The sequence below is a fragment of the Etheostoma spectabile genome, chromosome 7 (genome assembly GCF_008692095.1).
Source record: "Etheostoma spectabile isolate EspeVRDwgs_2016 chromosome 7, UIUC_Espe_1.0, whole genome shotgun sequence".
NCBI classification, from domain to species: domain Eukaryota; kingdom Metazoa; phylum Chordata; class Actinopteri; order Perciformes; family Percidae; genus Etheostoma; species Etheostoma spectabile.
The window spans coordinates 2713823-2730906 of NC_045739.1; the positions used below are offsets into that span (position 1 = coordinate 2713823).

Sequence of the window (17084 nt, forward strand, 5' to 3'; positions counted from 1 at the left end):
CCTTTTTATTTACGCTTTAGGCCTCAACCTAAAAGTACTATAAGTCCTCAAAATAATAAAATATTTTTAATTGCTCGGTGATTTGATATTAAAGAAATAGTTAGACATTTTAGGAAATTCGCTCACTAACCCTAGTAGATAACATTAATACCCCTTCTTTAATCTGTCCCATAACACATTTAAATAAAAACATCCATGTCATTTTAATCTTTTTCATTTTATTTTTTTATTTCAGAAATTATCAACAGATATAAACAATTACAAACAATACACTGAGAATGTGTCCCAGAGCCAAAAAAAACACAGAGGAAAGCTGGGAGGAAGGGAGACAAAACACAAACGCACACACACAGACAGACACAAGACAAGGACCAATCACATGCGCAGGTTGAGGTACAGAATGTAGCACAAGGCTACAGCCCGGACCCATGTCACTTTAATCTTAATATCAGACTTACTACCAAGTCGACTATGTCTTAAATAACATGTATGTGTTGTGGGTGTAACCCAGTTGCTGCGAATACACTCACAGTTCTTAAAAAGATAAAACGGTAAAGCTGCCCAGTTGCATCTAAGCGACGAAAGATGAAAGAACATCTGATGAAAGAAGCTTCCTCTACAACCATGATAATACAACTTTATTAGAGCATATAGTGCACATCATTATTCTCCTTTGATTGACAGGGAAATAGCTACAACATAGTCAAAACAGGACAAATACGTCAAGAAGTAAGCAACGTTACTAATAGAAAAAAATAATCCTAAATGAGAAATGAGTCCATCTTCATATGACAACCGAAAAATCCCACAAGTGAGACCTCACTCGTAATATTTACATTATCAAATGTGCTACTGCGTTTGAGATGCAGTCGATCTGTGGCCAGTGCCGAGTGCTGTAAGGATCGTTCAGGTGGTGAAATTGAGCTTGAAGAGAACCGTCTGAGGCGTGGTGACGTCAGCCACAGCCAGCTCCTGTCCATCTGACAAGCCCAGCTCTGCGTCACAGATACAAACATACGCGTATGCTATATAAAAAAATGTAATGCTATGTGATCATGAGTCAGCAGCTACTTTACTTTGGAGGGACTGGGAATGATTGGATTACCGCTTGGTCTTACCTTTTAATGTTTTGCAGAGGTTTGGCCTGGTTCGTTCCTCAATGGACTTCACCGACTGGAACAAAAATGTAAATCGGACTTTATCAATAAATGTAGGAAGTGTGTTTAGTGAAAAAGCAGGGGGGGGGGGGTTATCATGCACAACATAACTAAACATGCAAGAATTAAATCCCACTTGCAATACCATGATATAGTGGCACTCGGCCAGGCATGCCAAAACACTTATTTATGAACTACAATATTCAATGGATATGGACTCAACATGAAATAGCACAAAGTGTTGTCAACATAAACACAGCGCCGGCGAGCAGAGTTCACTATGCAGCAAAGACAAAAAACCTTCACCCAGAAAATGCTTGTTTGTTCCTCGGGAGTGTTTTAATCCAAACTATGATCTTTGTCCTAAACTTAACTAAAAGGTTTTGGTTCTTAAACTTTCATTGCCGCATGATGCAAACTTTTTCTGGTTCAACTTCGCTACCAAGACCCCTGAAAAGGCAGCCATCTGGCGACGCCTGTACCCGCCTCACAGTCACCTACTGGCGGCTAAATCGCTGGTGGCCGGCGTCACGGAGCTCTGTATCGGCTAAAGACAACCAGCAACTGCCGCTTGGATTTTATCGTTCTATCGCACTATAGACTGTTCACGTTACAACGCTTTACTTTGTTTGAAAAACTTCTATTGTATGTACACAAACACACACAAAAGTTTGGGGTCACTTAGAAACTTCCATTGTACTCCATTATAGACAGAATACCAGCTGAGATCAGTTGCATTGCGTTTTTAACCAGGGCAGCAGTTTTCAGATTACATTGTATGATTACATAATTGCAAAATTGTTCTCTAATGTGTTTTCAGTTAGTTTTTTAAAATGACATCAGATTAGTAAACAGCATGTGCCAATGTAGATATTGCATTAAAGATCAGCCACCCACTCAGATCAGCTGGTATTCTCTCTATAATGGAGTGGGATGGAAATTTGTAAATGACCCCGAACCTTTAACCCGTAGTATATACATATATGGTCTATTGGTGAAGTAACATTGATCACTTTGAGGGGGGGGGGGGGGGGGGGGGCTACAAAATAATTTAGCAGAGGCAGGGATATGTAGACCAGCCCTCCCAGCAAATTGCACCCTTAACGTAGGTAACCAAAACCATGCAGCATGCTCAAAAGGAATACTGTATATTACCTGCAGATACAGTGTCTTATTCTTCCCTTCCAGAGTTGTGGTGATAGCCGGGGATTTCATTTGTCTGGAAAACATTTATACACCTTTTTGACCTAATCCTTTTAATTTTTTTCCAAAAGAAGAATCACAAAATGGGTTTCTTTCTGAATACTTACAGTGAGGCGTTCTCTGTAAGGTACTCCAAAACCTCCTGTAATTTGGCAGAAGGAGAGAACTGAAGATCCTGAGGCACCTGGCTGCATGCTGAACAATTTTCCTGCCGATCAAAGATGATGCAGAGTCAATTGGTTATCCTCTGTGAGGAGAAATGCATATTTACGCTGCCGCAAGACGATTTCTGGTGGTTCCAGTTCCTAACAATCACAGCACTGTGGGGCACAACAAACCTTTCGTTCAGCTTCAAAAGTGTAGGTGTACAGTCCATCCACGTCGTTGAAGACCATGTAATTGTTTAAAGGAATATACGCACTGCAAAAGAAAATCTGATGTTAAGTAATATTCACGTGACAAATCAGCAGATAATTGGTGTGGGAGATTAAGAACTGCTTGCTGCTCCGGACCTTGTAGCAATCTTAAAAACTTCGGTGGCACAGGCAGCTGTGGAGAACAGAGACAAAATGAATCTTGTTAAATCACAATTTAACCCCCCGCGTCAAGCTTTGGATCTCTCTACATGCCGGTAGTAGGGCAGTGTTTTCTGTTGCCTTTCCAAAGCCAAAATAGCCAACTTGATCTGACATCTCTCCTTTACACGTGTGTGTATTTCAGGCCTCTTTGTGTGTGTGTGTGTGTGTGTGTGTGTGTGTGTGTGTATGTGTGTGTGTGTATTATTATACATATGTGTATAAAATAAACAAATCACTTTGGGATTAATAATGTATGTCTTCTTTTGGAAACAAGCTTTTGTTCCGCTTTTATGTCTGTGTGAAATCGCAGAGCTTGACAGAAGTAACAGTAACTACAGGGGGCTTAGCTCAATGTCTTTTTCTTTTGACATCTCAGATGTAACAAAAACTTTTCTGCTCAAAAACATCCGACTGTCATACCAGCAATAACAGCATTAGTTGATGCCACAGCAGGAATGATCCTCTTCACAACTCCTGTGGCACAAAAACAGGTTTTTATTATGTAAAAAAAATAATGTGACAGAATAATAATGAGAAAGTTATCAGAAACAACACGTACTACATTAATGATAAATAAATGATTGTCTTTGACTTCACCTTGAGTGAGTCTGTATGTCACTCCTGTAATGTTAAACTCTGCAGCTCTTTCTTGGGCTCTTTCAAACACCCACTGGATGTGCTCTGGGTTGTCTCCATCTAAGCTGGTATCTAGTTGAAAAAAAAGAAACTGTAGCTAGTCTTTATCGTGATAATGTACACAGACAGAAGGCCGAGTTATGTGATTAGATATGGGGGGTAAAAAAGATGTGTATATATTTTGCTTACCTCCAAATGGCTTTTCTTTGGGCCACTGTAAAATTCTGGCATATTCAATGCAATGTTCTGGGAGCCTAGGCATTGACGCAATGGTGCACATGGGGAAATTAATCTGTGGATAGTAAAATTAAGGTCAAGCATAAATGCAATTAAAGGAGCACTTGACACCCTTTTTCAGTTTTACACCATGAAATCAGACAGCTATAATATCAAAACTATAAAACAACTGAATGAAGCTGTCCATGAAAAAGATGAATCATCACATTCTTACTTAATAGATCTTTTTTGTGTGTTTTGGTAAAATCTGTGATGCAAAATAGCCACTGCTATGCTGGTTTTACGCTTCACCTGCCTGTCTGCCTGTGAGACGTTTTTCTCAAATTTTCTGGCAGTTTGTTTTTCTGTTCGGCCTGGGACTGCCACTGCTTATGTTTATGACCCAAATAATTTTTCTTCTTCAAGCGAACAGCTGTTGGTGCAGATGGAAATGTGAAACATCACCTCCTGTGCACCACAGATGTTTTCTCCAACACAAAAGACAAGCTGAACAGCAGATGCGAAAGCTTTTATAAAACAGGTTGAGTAACTATTCTGTCATATCATTTGACCATTAAAAAGAAAAGAACAGTTCATTGTACTGGATTTACAGGAATCTTTGAAGTGATTAGATTATAGAGACATTTCTGCTGAAAAGTGACCTGTGGCGGGTACAGCTCCAATGTGCAGTCGATGCATGCAGTCATGCCGGGCAGAATGACACGAGCGTTTCCTTTCAAGCCCTCTGTTCCTCCATCAATGAGAGGGATGATGGTGCTGGGGTCCAGGACTCCGTTTTCGTAGCTCAGGAGGGATATCTAGAGAAGGTAACACCCATTATAACTCACCACAAACAACACACTTCACGCAAATATCAAGCGAACACAACATTCAGCTCCCTGTTTCATACCAGCATCCCGTTCATCCAGCGTCTGGCGATGATGGAGTCCAGTCCACAGACGATGATGTGGAACTCTGCAAAGAGACGAGCGTTTTAAACCGATACTTGGTAAGCTCTACTAAAGCATACTGTAGATTCTGTAAGAAAAACACTCACGCCTGTAGAAAGAGTCATCAAAGTCTTGGATCTTCTTAAAGTGACTGCATGTTATTAATAAGGAATCAAAATCACGGGCAAGATATTTTACACTACTAAACAACTAAACCAGAGTTGTTCCTCAACTGGAACATCTGTTGCTGCAAAGGATACGGGACCACTTTACATCCAGGGACACGAGTGTTGATGAAGTCGGCAGCAACTTCTGCCTTTGGTCGTCCAACATCTTTGGATCTAAATAAATGCATGTAACAGTTAGAGCTGAATTATTTATCGCAATTTTATCAAAATCTCAACATGAACAAGTGCAATATCCAAATCGCAGAGGGGCGCGGTGGCAAAACATGTGTCAAACCATTCAGAATGTAGTATTGTGGGGCGTCCTGGCCTACAAATCCTATTCTACAGAATAAAGAAAAATCTTTGTTTGGTATAGATCTTCGCAAAATAAAAAAACAAATCACACTATAATCATTTAATTTTTTAAAGATTTAATATTAGTCAATGAAAACGTGAAAAATTATACAAACATGATCATTCCCTTCAATATCGTGAATCATATTGCAATTGCAATTTCAGTCAAAATCGCATATTAGCTGTTTTCCTCATGTTGTGCAGCCTTAATTACAGTTAGAAGTTATAGGACATATGGGATGCCGAATGTAATAGTTTTTAATCACACTGGAAATGTTACGGTACTACAGTCACTGAGAAGTAACTCGATCGCAAGTAGAGATGAAATTTTAACTGAAGGCTATCAAACATAAGTGATTGTGCAGATTAAACGCCAGATTTTGTTGAAAATCAAGCATTTCATATTCAAATTTAAATATTTAAATTCAAGAGTACTGCTAACTTTGAAAAGATAACGGTTAAAATGAAGCCTTTGTTGGCGCCTGGGTAGCTCAGTTGGTAGAGCGGGCGCACATAAAGTGGATATAAAAAGTCTCCTGTTAAAATGTCCGGTTGTAAAAAAAAATGAGACAAAGATAAATCATGTCAGAACTTATTCCACCTTTAATGTGACCTATAATGTGAACAATTCAATTGAAAAACAAACTGAAATCTTTGAGGGGGGGGAAATAAAAAGTAAAAACGTACAATAACCTGGTTGCATAAGTGTGCACACCCTTAAACTACTACTTTGTTGAAGCACCTTTTGATTTTATTACAGCACTCAGTCTTTTTGGGTGGGAGTCTAATAGCATGGCACATCATGGTAGCAGGTGTCGCCATGGTCCCGCTACACGTTCTGCGGTGCCATGTTCATCTGCTACACTCTGCGGTGCCCAGCTACGTCCTGCTGTGCCTTGTAATGCCGCACAGTGCCCTGCTATGCCATGAACTACAAAGAACTGCTACAAAACTACTATTTTTTCTATTTTTGTTATTTCCACTAACCCCAACCGGCCCGTCAACACCGCCTACCAAGAGCCTGGGTCTGACCGAGGTTTCTGCCTAAAAGGGAGTTTTTCCTCGCCACTGTCGCACACGCTTGCTCTGGAGGAAACTACTAGAACTGTTGGGTCCTTGTAAATTCTGGAGTGTGGTCTAGACCTACTCTATCTGTAAAGTGTCTTGAGAGAACTCTTGTTATGAATTGATACTATAAATAAAATTGAATTGAATTGAATTGAATCTTGATGTGGCAATATTTGCCCCCTCTTCTTTGCAAAAGTGCTCCAAATCCGTCATATTGGAAGGACATCTCCTGGGCACAGCCCTCTTAAGACCACCCCAGAGATGTTCAATTGGATTCAGGTCTGGGCTCTGACTGGGCAATTCCAAAACGTTCATCTTCTGTTGGTGAAGCCATGCCTGTGTGGATTTGGATGTGTGCTTTGGGTCGTTGTCATGCTGAAAGGTGAACTTCCTCTTCATCTTCAGATTTCTAACAGAAGCCAGAAGGTTTTTTGCCAAACTTGCCTGGTATTTGGAACTGTTCATAATTCCCTCCACCCTGACTAAGGCCCTGGTTCCAAAGAAAAGAAAACAGCCCCAAAGCAGGATGCTGCCTCCACCATGCTTCCCTGTGGGTATGGTGTTCTTTGGGTGATGTGCAGAGTTGTTTTTGCACTAAACATATCTTTTGGAATTACGGCCAAAAGGTTCAACCTTGGTTTCATCACGCTTTTGGAAGACTTGTTTGTTTTTGCAAACTTCAGCCGGGCTTGGATGTTTTTCTTTGTAAGAAAAGGCTTCCGTCTTGCCACCCTACCCCAAAGCCCATTCACATGAAGGATACGGGAGATTGTTGTCACATGTAGCACACAGCCAGTAATTTCCAGAAAAGCTCCTTTAATGTTGCTCTAGGCCTCTTGGAAGCCTCCCTGAGAAGTTTTCTTCTCGTCTTTTCATCAATTTTGGAGGGACGTCCAGTTCTGGAGGTATTGTCTCTGTTGTGCCATATTTTCTCCACTTGAGGATGACTGTCTTCCCTCGGTTCCATCGTATATTTAGTGCGTTGGAAATTCTTCTGTACCCTCCTGACTGATATCTTTCAACAATGAGATCCTCTGATGGTTTGGAAGCTCTCTGCGGACCATGGCTTTTGCTCGGAGATGCAACTAAGAAAATGTCAGGAAAATCCTACCAGAGCTGAACTTTATTTCTGATTAATCAGAGTCACTTTAAATGATGGCAGGTGTGTAATGACTTCTATTTAACATGAGTTTGAATGTGATTGGTTAATTCTGAACACAGCCACATCCCCAGTTATAAGAGGGTGTGCACACTTATGCAACCAGGTTATTGTAAGGTTTTTACTTTTCAACCTTAAAGATTTCAGTTTGTTTTTCAAGTGAATTGTTCACACTATAGGTCACATTAAACGTGGAAAAGGTTCTGACATGATTTATCTTTATCACAAGAACCTGGCATTTTAACAAGGGTGTGTAGACTTTTTATATTCCCTGTATGTAGAGGTTAACTCCTCAACACAGCGGGCCCAGGTTGGACTCCAACCTGCGGCCCTTGCTGCATGTCATTCCCCCCCCCCCCTCTCCCCTTTCATGTCTTCAGCTGTCCTGTCGAATAAAGGCCTAAAAATACCCAAAAAGTATCTTTAAAAAAATTACTAATAATAATTAAGCCTTTGTACAAATTTTGAGTATTACACCACACTATATTCTGCATTATGTAAATAGTTAGAGGAAATACAAATGTAAATCAGTATCAATGTTTTTTACCACATAGTGTATCAAATATTAGACTACTGTTAAAACTACGTATCATGATGATCAAGATCAAAGGTGATGCCTACCGGAAAAGGAATTGCCTGTTGAGGTTGGACACATCAATCGTGTCCATGTCAACCACATGAATAAGGCGAAATCCAGACAGGGCCTAAAACAAAACACAACTAAGTAATAACTTCTCTAAAGATGCAAGCAGTGAGGATAGTATGTGTGTTTGCTCAGCTTACACTTCTGCAGTACATTCATTTAACATAGATTAAAGCTATTTCCTACCAGGTTTTTGAGGAGCTCACATCCAAGTCCTCCGGCACCAATGACCAGAATCTTGCACGTCTCCAACAAGAACTGTAGAGACTGGGATGAAAGAAAAAAACACTTTATTTAAAGAATAAGAATGTACTGTGGTTTGAAATGTTACTACCACTCGACAGTGTAAAGCTACAAGCTTTATCGCACTAGTTAATTTGTTAAACGCATTAAAAGAATGCTCTCTGTTTCCATGGAAGTATTTCTATGTCACCTCAGTGCTTGGCTCAAAGTCCGGATGGGTGAACGGGCCAGGTCTCTCCAAAAACTTCCTCACATGGTTCCACCGGCCGTCCCAGTCGCAACCACCGTCCCTGTGTCCACCATCTACAGCCATTCTGGACACACCACACACTATACTGAACTTACAGTGCAGGTAACAGAACTTAAATGAGCACATTTCTCCCTACTCATCACTCTAATAATGCAATTAGAATCCAAGGACTCAATATACTTTACTATTTCATACAAACAGGAAAGTATGCAATACCACATCAAACATCAACTGTAAATATTAATTGTCACTGCCAGTTGAACATTCTTTTTCTTTTCACCACTATTGTTTACAAAGTCTAAGGTTTCTACTTTTAATTGTGTGCATTGCATTGTGGGATACAAGTAAACATCCCACTCGCATGTCAAGTATTTATATGCATGCATTTCTGAGTTGTTTAAGTGTACACACTAAATACTCAAAACCTTCTTAGGATTCGTACGTAACGTCAGTGTGAATGGGTACGCAGCTACCGTCGGCTATGTGCTTGTCATCTGGGATTTGTCGTGAAAGGAGGATGCAGAAGTGGTGCAGCAAGGGTCTCTGCGATATGTTTGATACTGTGAATGGGTACATTGTGTGTACTAATTGTACAGACAGCTAACAAAGTTAATAATCCCCCCTTCTAACATTTCTATGTTAGAAGGGGGGGACTCTCCATGTCTCCTGGCCAGGCAGTCGCTGCTCACAGTGCAACGCAAACCTGCTGCCAGTCAGAGACCTTTATTTTGCATTCGTCACTAACTTCTCAGTCAGGTCCTCTATTCGCCTTCTTTTCTTCTCCCTGGAAGAAGAGAGGAAAACGAGTTTAAGCAAGACGGGTTAACGACAAAAAAAGCGGGAGTTTATCTACGATAAAATCATATTTTTCGTTCATTGAAACTTACGGCTCCTCGGCATCCGCCATACTTTCACGGTCCCATGTCCCCGATTGTGTCTGCTCTATTCCCGAGTGTCAAAGCTGCACACAGAAGCAGAAACTGCCTTCACGTGTGTCTGACTAAAAAATCTTTTAATGCCTACATTGTTCAAACAAATGCCATGGACAATTCTTTTTTTTAGATGTTGGTTCCTATTAGGCTACTATAAAGCATTTTGGATTCATTGTATTGTTCCCTTGATTCTCGGTGGAGCTGCGCATTCTAGAACGCAAGTCTAAAACTCTAAACACTTCTTCGACAATCTGGCTCTCGCGAGATCTTAAGCGAGAGTACGGCATGTTGTTTGAGTCCCCTCCTCCACGCTTAGACGGTGATCAGCTGGCCTGTCAAATATTACGCAGCGCGTGCACGGGTTTTGTTTGTGTTGTGTGTCGTTTCAGTAGCTACACGTTGAAGACATGGCAGCCAAGATGGAGCTGGCGCCTCTCAGACCCTGGGATGATTTCTTCCCCGGAATGGACCGGTTCGCCAAACCTGAGTTTGGAGATTTAACGAAGTGGAACAATAGAGTGATCAGTAATTTACTGTACTACCAGACGAATTATTTCGCCGTGGCGCTGGTGGTTTTCCTCATTGTAGGGTGAGTCCTGGCAGCTTGTGAACGGAGCCAAGCTAGCACCTCTGGTTTTGTGTTTATTCAGCCTGCATACCGAGCTATCCACACCCATTCTGGCCACACAGGCTATTTCTGTACTTATTCTGAGCCCTTACAGCTCGTAGCCTGTGTATTTAGATATGTAGCCTACCTTTCTTGGCCGATTGCAGTTAAGCTACACAGCAGCAACTAAGAATGTGTGCTTCATATTATCAACGGAAACAGTCAACAGAGCCTTACTAAAACTGGTGTTACCAGGGTTGTTTCTGAGTACATTGACTGAGCTACATTGAATCTAGAGATCCTACACACACTTATCACTGCAGCTAGTTATACAAATAAGGCTGGTTTGGTAGTATTCTTTGAATAGAGCATGCTACAGCCATGAGAACAGGCCTTACTGCAGGCATCCAGGATGTTATCTATTGTTGTTCATGTTGTTGTTGGTACCACCAGGTTGTGCTATTCAAGGCAACATGCCTACACCCACTGGAGAACATACAAATGTCACTTTCATGTTCCAATATTCAGGTTTGTGAACCCATTTGGCATGTTTCTGGGAGGAGCTGTGGTGACTCTGGTCTTCGTGGGTTCGGTGTGGGCAGGAGAGAACCAGGCCATGGTTAAGAACTTTAAAAGGAAGAATCCCACTCTGTTTGTCATCGTGGTCATGGTCACCAGCTACTTTCTCCTGACGCTGTGTGGTGGCGTGATGGTCTTCATCTTCGGAATCACCTTCCCTTTGCTGTGTAAGTCACAAGGTTTTCTGTTTACTTTCAGAAAGTGAATGAATAATTTAGTTATATAATTATATTCAAGCTGGGTGCAAAATCTCCCCCTCTATGCCAAATAGTGCACTATAGTAACTGTCCACCAATTTAATTTGACGATCTGTATTCTAAAATGACATGAATGCACTGTATGGTCCCCTAAAACAATTCCCACTGTGGAATGAAAAGAACATGGAGTCCATGGCATGTGGAAACTGGAGTTTGTTCAGTTGTCATGGAGATGGTTTTTTATTGTTTTGTTTTAATTGTTACCACATGAATATGGTATGTCGGCCACATGATAACATCAAACAGCTGTTTCCATGATCAATACAGGTTTCCACATCCTCCCTCCTGTAATTCAAGGGCATGGCCTTTGTACAGTCGAAGTTATAAGAGCAATCAGCCACGCATCCTTTTCTCTCTTTTATCTTATGCAATGCTGTGATTTTTTTTTTTTTTTTTTTTGACACAATAATGCAAAAAATCTGCTAGTTTTGAGGCATCTGATAAGAAGCCTTGTTAACACCAGTTATTTTACTTGCATTCAGCTTCACAACACTTACGTTTAAGACATGCGACAAAGATACTTTTTCTCCTAAGAAACAACATTTTACTTTAATACATTTCTAGATTGGCCTTGTCTAATTAGAATCTTAAGTTACTGCAGCACTCGTTGAGTAATGTTATATGCTAAACTGTAAAGGGAGATGGTGAGTCACACAGGGATGCAAAAACTGAGGTTTTTCCGAGCGCTCTCCTTCTGACTCACTGTAGGGATTGAACAGCATGTTCAGTATTACTGACATGCATTCACTCATGACACAGATTGCAAAATGAAGTCGGCATTACAGACCAAGCTGTATACTGTAGTTCAGAGGTATAGTTTGGGATTTGCTACGACTCTCTAACCAAATGTTGAGTCAGGGAGTCAGCAAAGTGGTTTTAGATAATTGACGGGTTGGATCGTTAGAGCAAATGTAGCAGCTCTAACATAATGGCGGATAGATGAGGCCGTTTGATCGCTTCCCAGGAGGCCCGCCCACCCCCGCCTGTGTTGACGGGTTGCTATGGGTTGTTGATTTGGACAGAACTACATTTACTGACTGATGTCATGCATTCAGTATCTGCCTGCCATGGGAATAAAAGACACGCCGGTCCTTACACCTGCTGTAAAGTCTGAGTTGCAACAGTATCACATTTAGTTTTCCTATTTCCCAAGATGTATTCCAGAGAAAATGATCTATTAAGACACTGAAATGTATGTTTTTATTGCTTAATAATACTTTGTTTTTCCTGTAGTAATTCTGATTCATGCCTCCCTGAGACTGCGCAACATGAAGAACCGACTGGAGAACAAGATTGAGGGAGTCGGGCTAAAGAAAACCCCCATGGGCATCATCATGGACCTCCTGGATCAGCAGGAGGAGAAAATGAACAAGATTCAGGATTTCATTGAAAGCAAACTGAAGGAATAATGCTCTAGTTAAACATGTGTCATAATTTCCATAGTGTAGTCCCATTTGTTGAGTTGTTATCCCCTCTATACATGTAAAGTTACTAATGTTTGCATTCCCATTCTTTTCATCCATTTTGTTTGACTTTATTCTCTTATACTTTTGTTTGACTTAACTCACAGATGGATAGTAAGATTTTAGAGCACGATTTGCACAATCACAGCGTGGATTGGATGTTGAGAGGCACCAAAGGTTACCAAAGGGCATCGAAAAGGTTCCAAAAACAAATCCTGTCCCTTGTCGACGACACACTTTGTTCCACATGATGACTGGGTATTTGTTTTAGCAAAATGAAGCAGAATGTCTGAACACAATATCGTATGCTGTTATTAGATTAACTGTCAACTGTGTTTGTTCTAAAGAAGAAATCAGATCCTTTCAGTTTGCTACCTCAAAACAAGCATGTTTAAATTACCCAACACCCAGCGAGCTGCAATAACTCCCATCTTGTCACTCCAAGAGCTGTATCAATACTGATCTGAGACCAGTTTGCTTCTTGTGTAGACATGGTTATAGGGCCTGTCTAATAATCCTGGAGTGGAAATATTCCTACTTTAAAAGAGATGTGCACACAGCTCCTGACCATACAGGCTGGCCTGAGTGTATCTATTCTGATCACAGCTATGCAATGTTGAAAAATGAATGGCAAGTGCCGCTTTATTGTTTGAATATTATGTCACGTTATGTACATGTTTGTTGTTATTTTTGATGTGTCTTTATTTTTTTAATATAGCATGCTGAAATGTATAAAATGGCTATAGGATACAAAGTACATACTTTTGGTAATGAGACAAAATAAGAGATTAAATTAATTAACTTCCCATGCTATTATTATCTATTGGGATCCAATCCTGTTCCCTGGTCTGTAACGTTGGGTGTTTTTTTCCGATGCTGTTACTCCCGATAGTAAGAGCAGTTGTTTCCTGTTTGCTTTTCCACATGTGCACATTAACTGCAGTTTGTGCATGCTGCCTTCACAAATGGCAGTTCAGAAAGACTATGGTATATGGATGTTATCTTATATATCCTCTGTTTTTATGTGACTTTTTCATTTTTGCAAAGTGATGATTAAATCACAGAACTGGAAGTAAAACATGGCTGGCCTCTAAAAAATAAAGATAACCAGATTTACGTTGTGGTCTTTTTTCATAATGAGTCACTTTATGAATATATAGACATATTTATGTATCACAAAATGAAGTTCTTATTTGGGTTAAATCTTTCTGTGAAACAAAGCAGTGATGAATATAATAATAATAATAATAATAATAATAATGAAATAAATTTAAAAAAAAACTTGTTTATAACACTACTGAACAGCAAGCTAGTGAATATCACACACAAGTGTGTACATACTATCGTTTAATTCAGTGTGATTATTATTACGCATGGAATCAGATTTTCCGGATTCTGACTCATCTCTCTTTGAGTAATGTGTTTCTTTTAACAATAAGAAAAATAACTGGGAGTGACTGCAATGATTCACTAGGGATCCATTTAGTTCCCATTTAAATGAAAAACAATCCCCAGGCAAAAAGTGGAAGATTTCTTTATGGCAAATGCAAATCTAGCATTTAATCTAACACAACTACACTAAAAAATCATTTACTTTGCACATGTTAAGAAATATATGAGCAATGGCAATAGCAAATGATGATAAGGTTATCTATTTTGATAGGGTAAAGTGTAAATAAATAGGGTGTTGTTAATTTGGATGCCTTTATTGTTAGACCTTGTGTGATACAACACAAGACTGAAACAACCAGCCAGTATGTTCTATGTGTCTTATTTTGCACAGTGCATTTGAGAATACATGTAAAATAAAGAAAACTGTATGTTGAAGAAAACAAATGGCTGAAGTTGCTGCCTCAGAGGAGACTCGTTTCACTTGATTCCAGAACTTTAGGGAGCGGCACCTGCAAGCAACAACAAAGGTAGGAATAAAAGGATGACTTGGATTTCTATACTACCAACTAGAACACCTTACAAGCTGTTAAACAAGTTAGATAATAGGCTAACATGTGAATAATGCTGTTCTGTTTTGAGAGATTTAACACCATCAACAGTAACCCCTTTTAATCTGTTAGAAAACCTAACTTGTCAAATGTTCTAAGTACTCCTAAACACAGGATCCCATCTTGATAGATCTCACAGTATTAAGCTTAAATACTCACAGCTTTGAGATAGGCCACGTTGCTCTTTTTGATTGCGTCTAGGAGCTGGTCGCGGGGTGTGACATCAACCTTAGGTGGCAGTCGTCTGCGAGGGATGGGCTTCAAAGTCTTAATTATGTCAGTCAGGTTTTCTCTTTCATCTGCCACTTCTCCACTGCCTGCATCCTTCTCTTTGGGAGTCTTTCTCAGTTTGAAACTTGCATTCTCTGGTCTCCTGTTATCCCTTGGGTCCAGGTCCAGGAAAGGGTCACGTTTCTTGGGAGTCCTCTTCAACTGGACGTCCCTCAGTGGGTTTGCTGGTTCTCCACTGGGTTGTTTGGGAGGGCTTTTGTGTTTAAGCTGCTTCTGAGGCTCTGGCTGTCCCGTCTGGAGGTGGGTTTGAGGTACAGTGCTCAGTTCAAATGAGGGTGGGACAAGCCCATGTTCCTGCAGGACTTCTAGAGGCGGTATGTAGCCGAGCATCTCAAGTAAACCAGGCGGTAGGTTTAGGCTGTTCTCATACATCTGCATCAGCTCCCTCTGCTCCTTCACTTGCTGCTGCTTTTGCTCCTCCTTCCTCAGCTGCCTCTGGCGGTCCAGATTCCTGGTTAGAAGGTTGGTCACCACCATCCTGGGCCCCGGCTGCTCAAAGTGGTAGCCCATCTTCAGAAGGGTGTGGTTGGCCTTGAGCAGGCGTGAGATCTCCATCTCTGCATGGTGACCCAACATGTGCCTCTGGTTGTGAAAACGCAGCTCTGTGAGAGTCTCGTTGAATTGGAGGCAGCGGATGATGGCGACGATGCCCTTCCCAGTTACAAAGTTGGACTCGATATTCAAAGTGGTGATGCCACGATTCTCTCGTAGCATGTTGGCCAGGTTGAAAGCTATGTTTTCATCAACACCAGTGTTGGCGATACTGAAGGTTTTTACATGTTTGTTCTTCTTCAAAGCGTTTACATAATCCAAGAGCATTTCTTTGGGAATGTTTTCTATGTTGTTGAGGTTTACCTCTGTGATAGACGGGTTGTTGTTGCGGATTTTGTCGAGTGTCGACTCCAAGTTTGTCTCATTTCCTGAGGGTCTTGATGTCATTTTTATATTGTTAAATGCCAGCTTTGGAAGTTGTAATTTGTTAATTTTTCTCTCTTCTTTCGGCGGGGGCTTTTCATTGGTTTCACTTATTTTGGGCTCCTCTGGAGCCTCTTTGGGAAGCGAGGAGTATGTAGTTGTAATTTCCTCTTTCTCTTCAACTTGTGATGTGCTGTGTTTTGGGGCTACGCTCTCACTCTTCTCCTTTGTGTCTGGAAAAGGCGGATTGTCATCTGCATTGTTTTTTGACACTTTTTCTATGTTAATGTCTAGATGGTCTGCATGTTTGTCTATATTTTCATGTTTGCCATTGTTCACAGGTGACTTCCCCTCTTCCTCATCTTCCTTATCCACCCCTTTGCTTTTTTCATCATTGTCATCCCTCTCATCAAGCTCTTCAACAATTTCCTCAATGATCTCTATTATTTCCTCTCCAATTGTATCATCTACAGCTTCTTCCTCAATGACTTCCTCTATTACTTCATATTCCACAGCTTCTTCCTTGTCTTTCTTTTCAGTTTCCTCCCTTAAAGCTTTCTGATAAAAACAACATCAGACAAGGTTTGTTATTTCAAACACTTTTTTAATTCTACCTGTAACATTTAAGTCTAAATTGATTTGTACCTAAACATTTAAGGGTTTGACTTCTTACCTCACTGGGCAGCAGAGTAGCGGGCACTCTTTCTTCCTCAAGCATACGGTTGGACTCTTTCTCCCAGTAGAGGTAACCCACCAGGGATCTATGGTCGAACGTCCCTGTCGGAGGCTTCTCCGTCTGGTCTTTTTGCCTCTGCCCCACCGGTACCCTCTCATCTGGGGCAATAATAACATCCATCTCACTCTGGAGCTCCTTAAGCTCCTCGGGTGAAAGCATTGCAAGGAGTTCATCCTCGTCTATATCCTCTTCATTAAGATCCTCACAGTCTTTCTTACTGTTCGACATATTTGCGTAAACTTCTTTTTTCTGATGAAATCAAAAGTAAGGCCAACTTCTGTCCAATCTATGACCCAGGAAAAGAGCAAACTGAGAAGCCTCTGACTTTGACTTCAGCTAGGAACCGTTTGCTCCTACCGCATGTGGAGTCTAAAATTAAATCCTGTGAACTGCATGGAAGATATTTAAGGTACAAGCAGGGAGCCATGAAAATTCTTCTTTCAGCCCCTGATCCCAGCTGGCCTGGCCTTCAGGATCTTTTGGGATGACAGTTGCTTCAGGCAAAGGAACGTGTAGGATTGACAGCAGCAGGTGGATCATGTTCACTGGGCTGGTAGTGGCCTGTCTTCTACACACAGAGCTCCTCCCAGCCGCCCAGAGCTCATAACCTCTAAAAGTGCTGCACAACAAACACATGAGATTGATCCAGAAGAGGTAACGAAGAAGTCCTTTCTCAATAG

The 17084-nt window shown here is 40.9% G+C and overlaps 3 protein-coding genes across 4 annotated transcripts; 1 reads left to right on the forward strand and 2 right to left on the reverse strand.

The window, feature by feature from the left end:
- Positions 1-611: 611 nt before the first annotated feature.
- On the reverse strand, positions 612-9774 carry LOC116692315 (NEDD8-activating enzyme E1 catalytic subunit). Of its 2 annotated transcripts, none has more exons than XM_032520499.1 (18): positions 9512-9774; positions 9370-9408; positions 8565-8688; positions 8318-8398; positions 8110-8192; positions 5001-5081; positions 4848-4891; positions 4701-4765; positions 4453-4608; positions 3764-3866; positions 3536-3646; positions 3359-3412; positions 2873-2909; positions 2699-2780; positions 2468-2568; positions 2313-2376; positions 1119-1173; positions 612-995 (listed from the first exon to the last, which is right to left on the reverse strand). In XM_032520499.1, the coding sequence occupies exons 1-18, from the start codon at positions 9529-9531 to the stop codon at positions 907-909; spliced, it is 1389 nt and encodes a 462-aa protein (XP_032376390.1). In that variant the 5' UTR covers positions 9532-9774; the 3' UTR covers positions 612-906. The 2 variants fall into 2 exon arrangements, with proteins under 2 accessions (XP_032376390.1, XP_032376391.1); XM_032520500.1 differs by having other exon boundaries at positions 9346-9408; positions 9512-9622.
- Positions 9775-9861: 87 nt separating this feature from the next.
- LOC116692316 (PRA1 family protein 3) lies at positions 9862-13583 on the forward strand. Its single transcript, XM_032520501.1, has 3 exons — positions 9862-10145; positions 10692-10909; positions 12233-13583. Exons 1-3 carry the CDS (start codon positions 9964-9966, stop codon positions 12406-12408), a joined length of 576 nt encoding a protein of 191 aa, XP_032376392.1. The 5' UTR covers positions 9862-9963; the 3' UTR covers positions 12409-13583.
- A 397-nt stretch (positions 13584-13980) lies between these two features.
- Positions 13981-16907, reverse strand: lmod3 (leiomodin 3 (fetal)). Its single transcript, XM_032520498.1, has 3 exons — positions 16342-16907; positions 14622-16226; positions 13981-14363 (listed from the first exon to the last, which is right to left on the reverse strand). The coding sequence occupies exons 1-3, from the start codon at positions 16630-16632 to the stop codon at positions 14316-14318; spliced, it is 1944 nt and encodes a 647-aa protein (XP_032376389.1). The 5' UTR covers positions 16633-16907; the 3' UTR covers positions 13981-14315.
- Between the last annotated feature and the right edge of the window lie 177 nt (positions 16908-17084).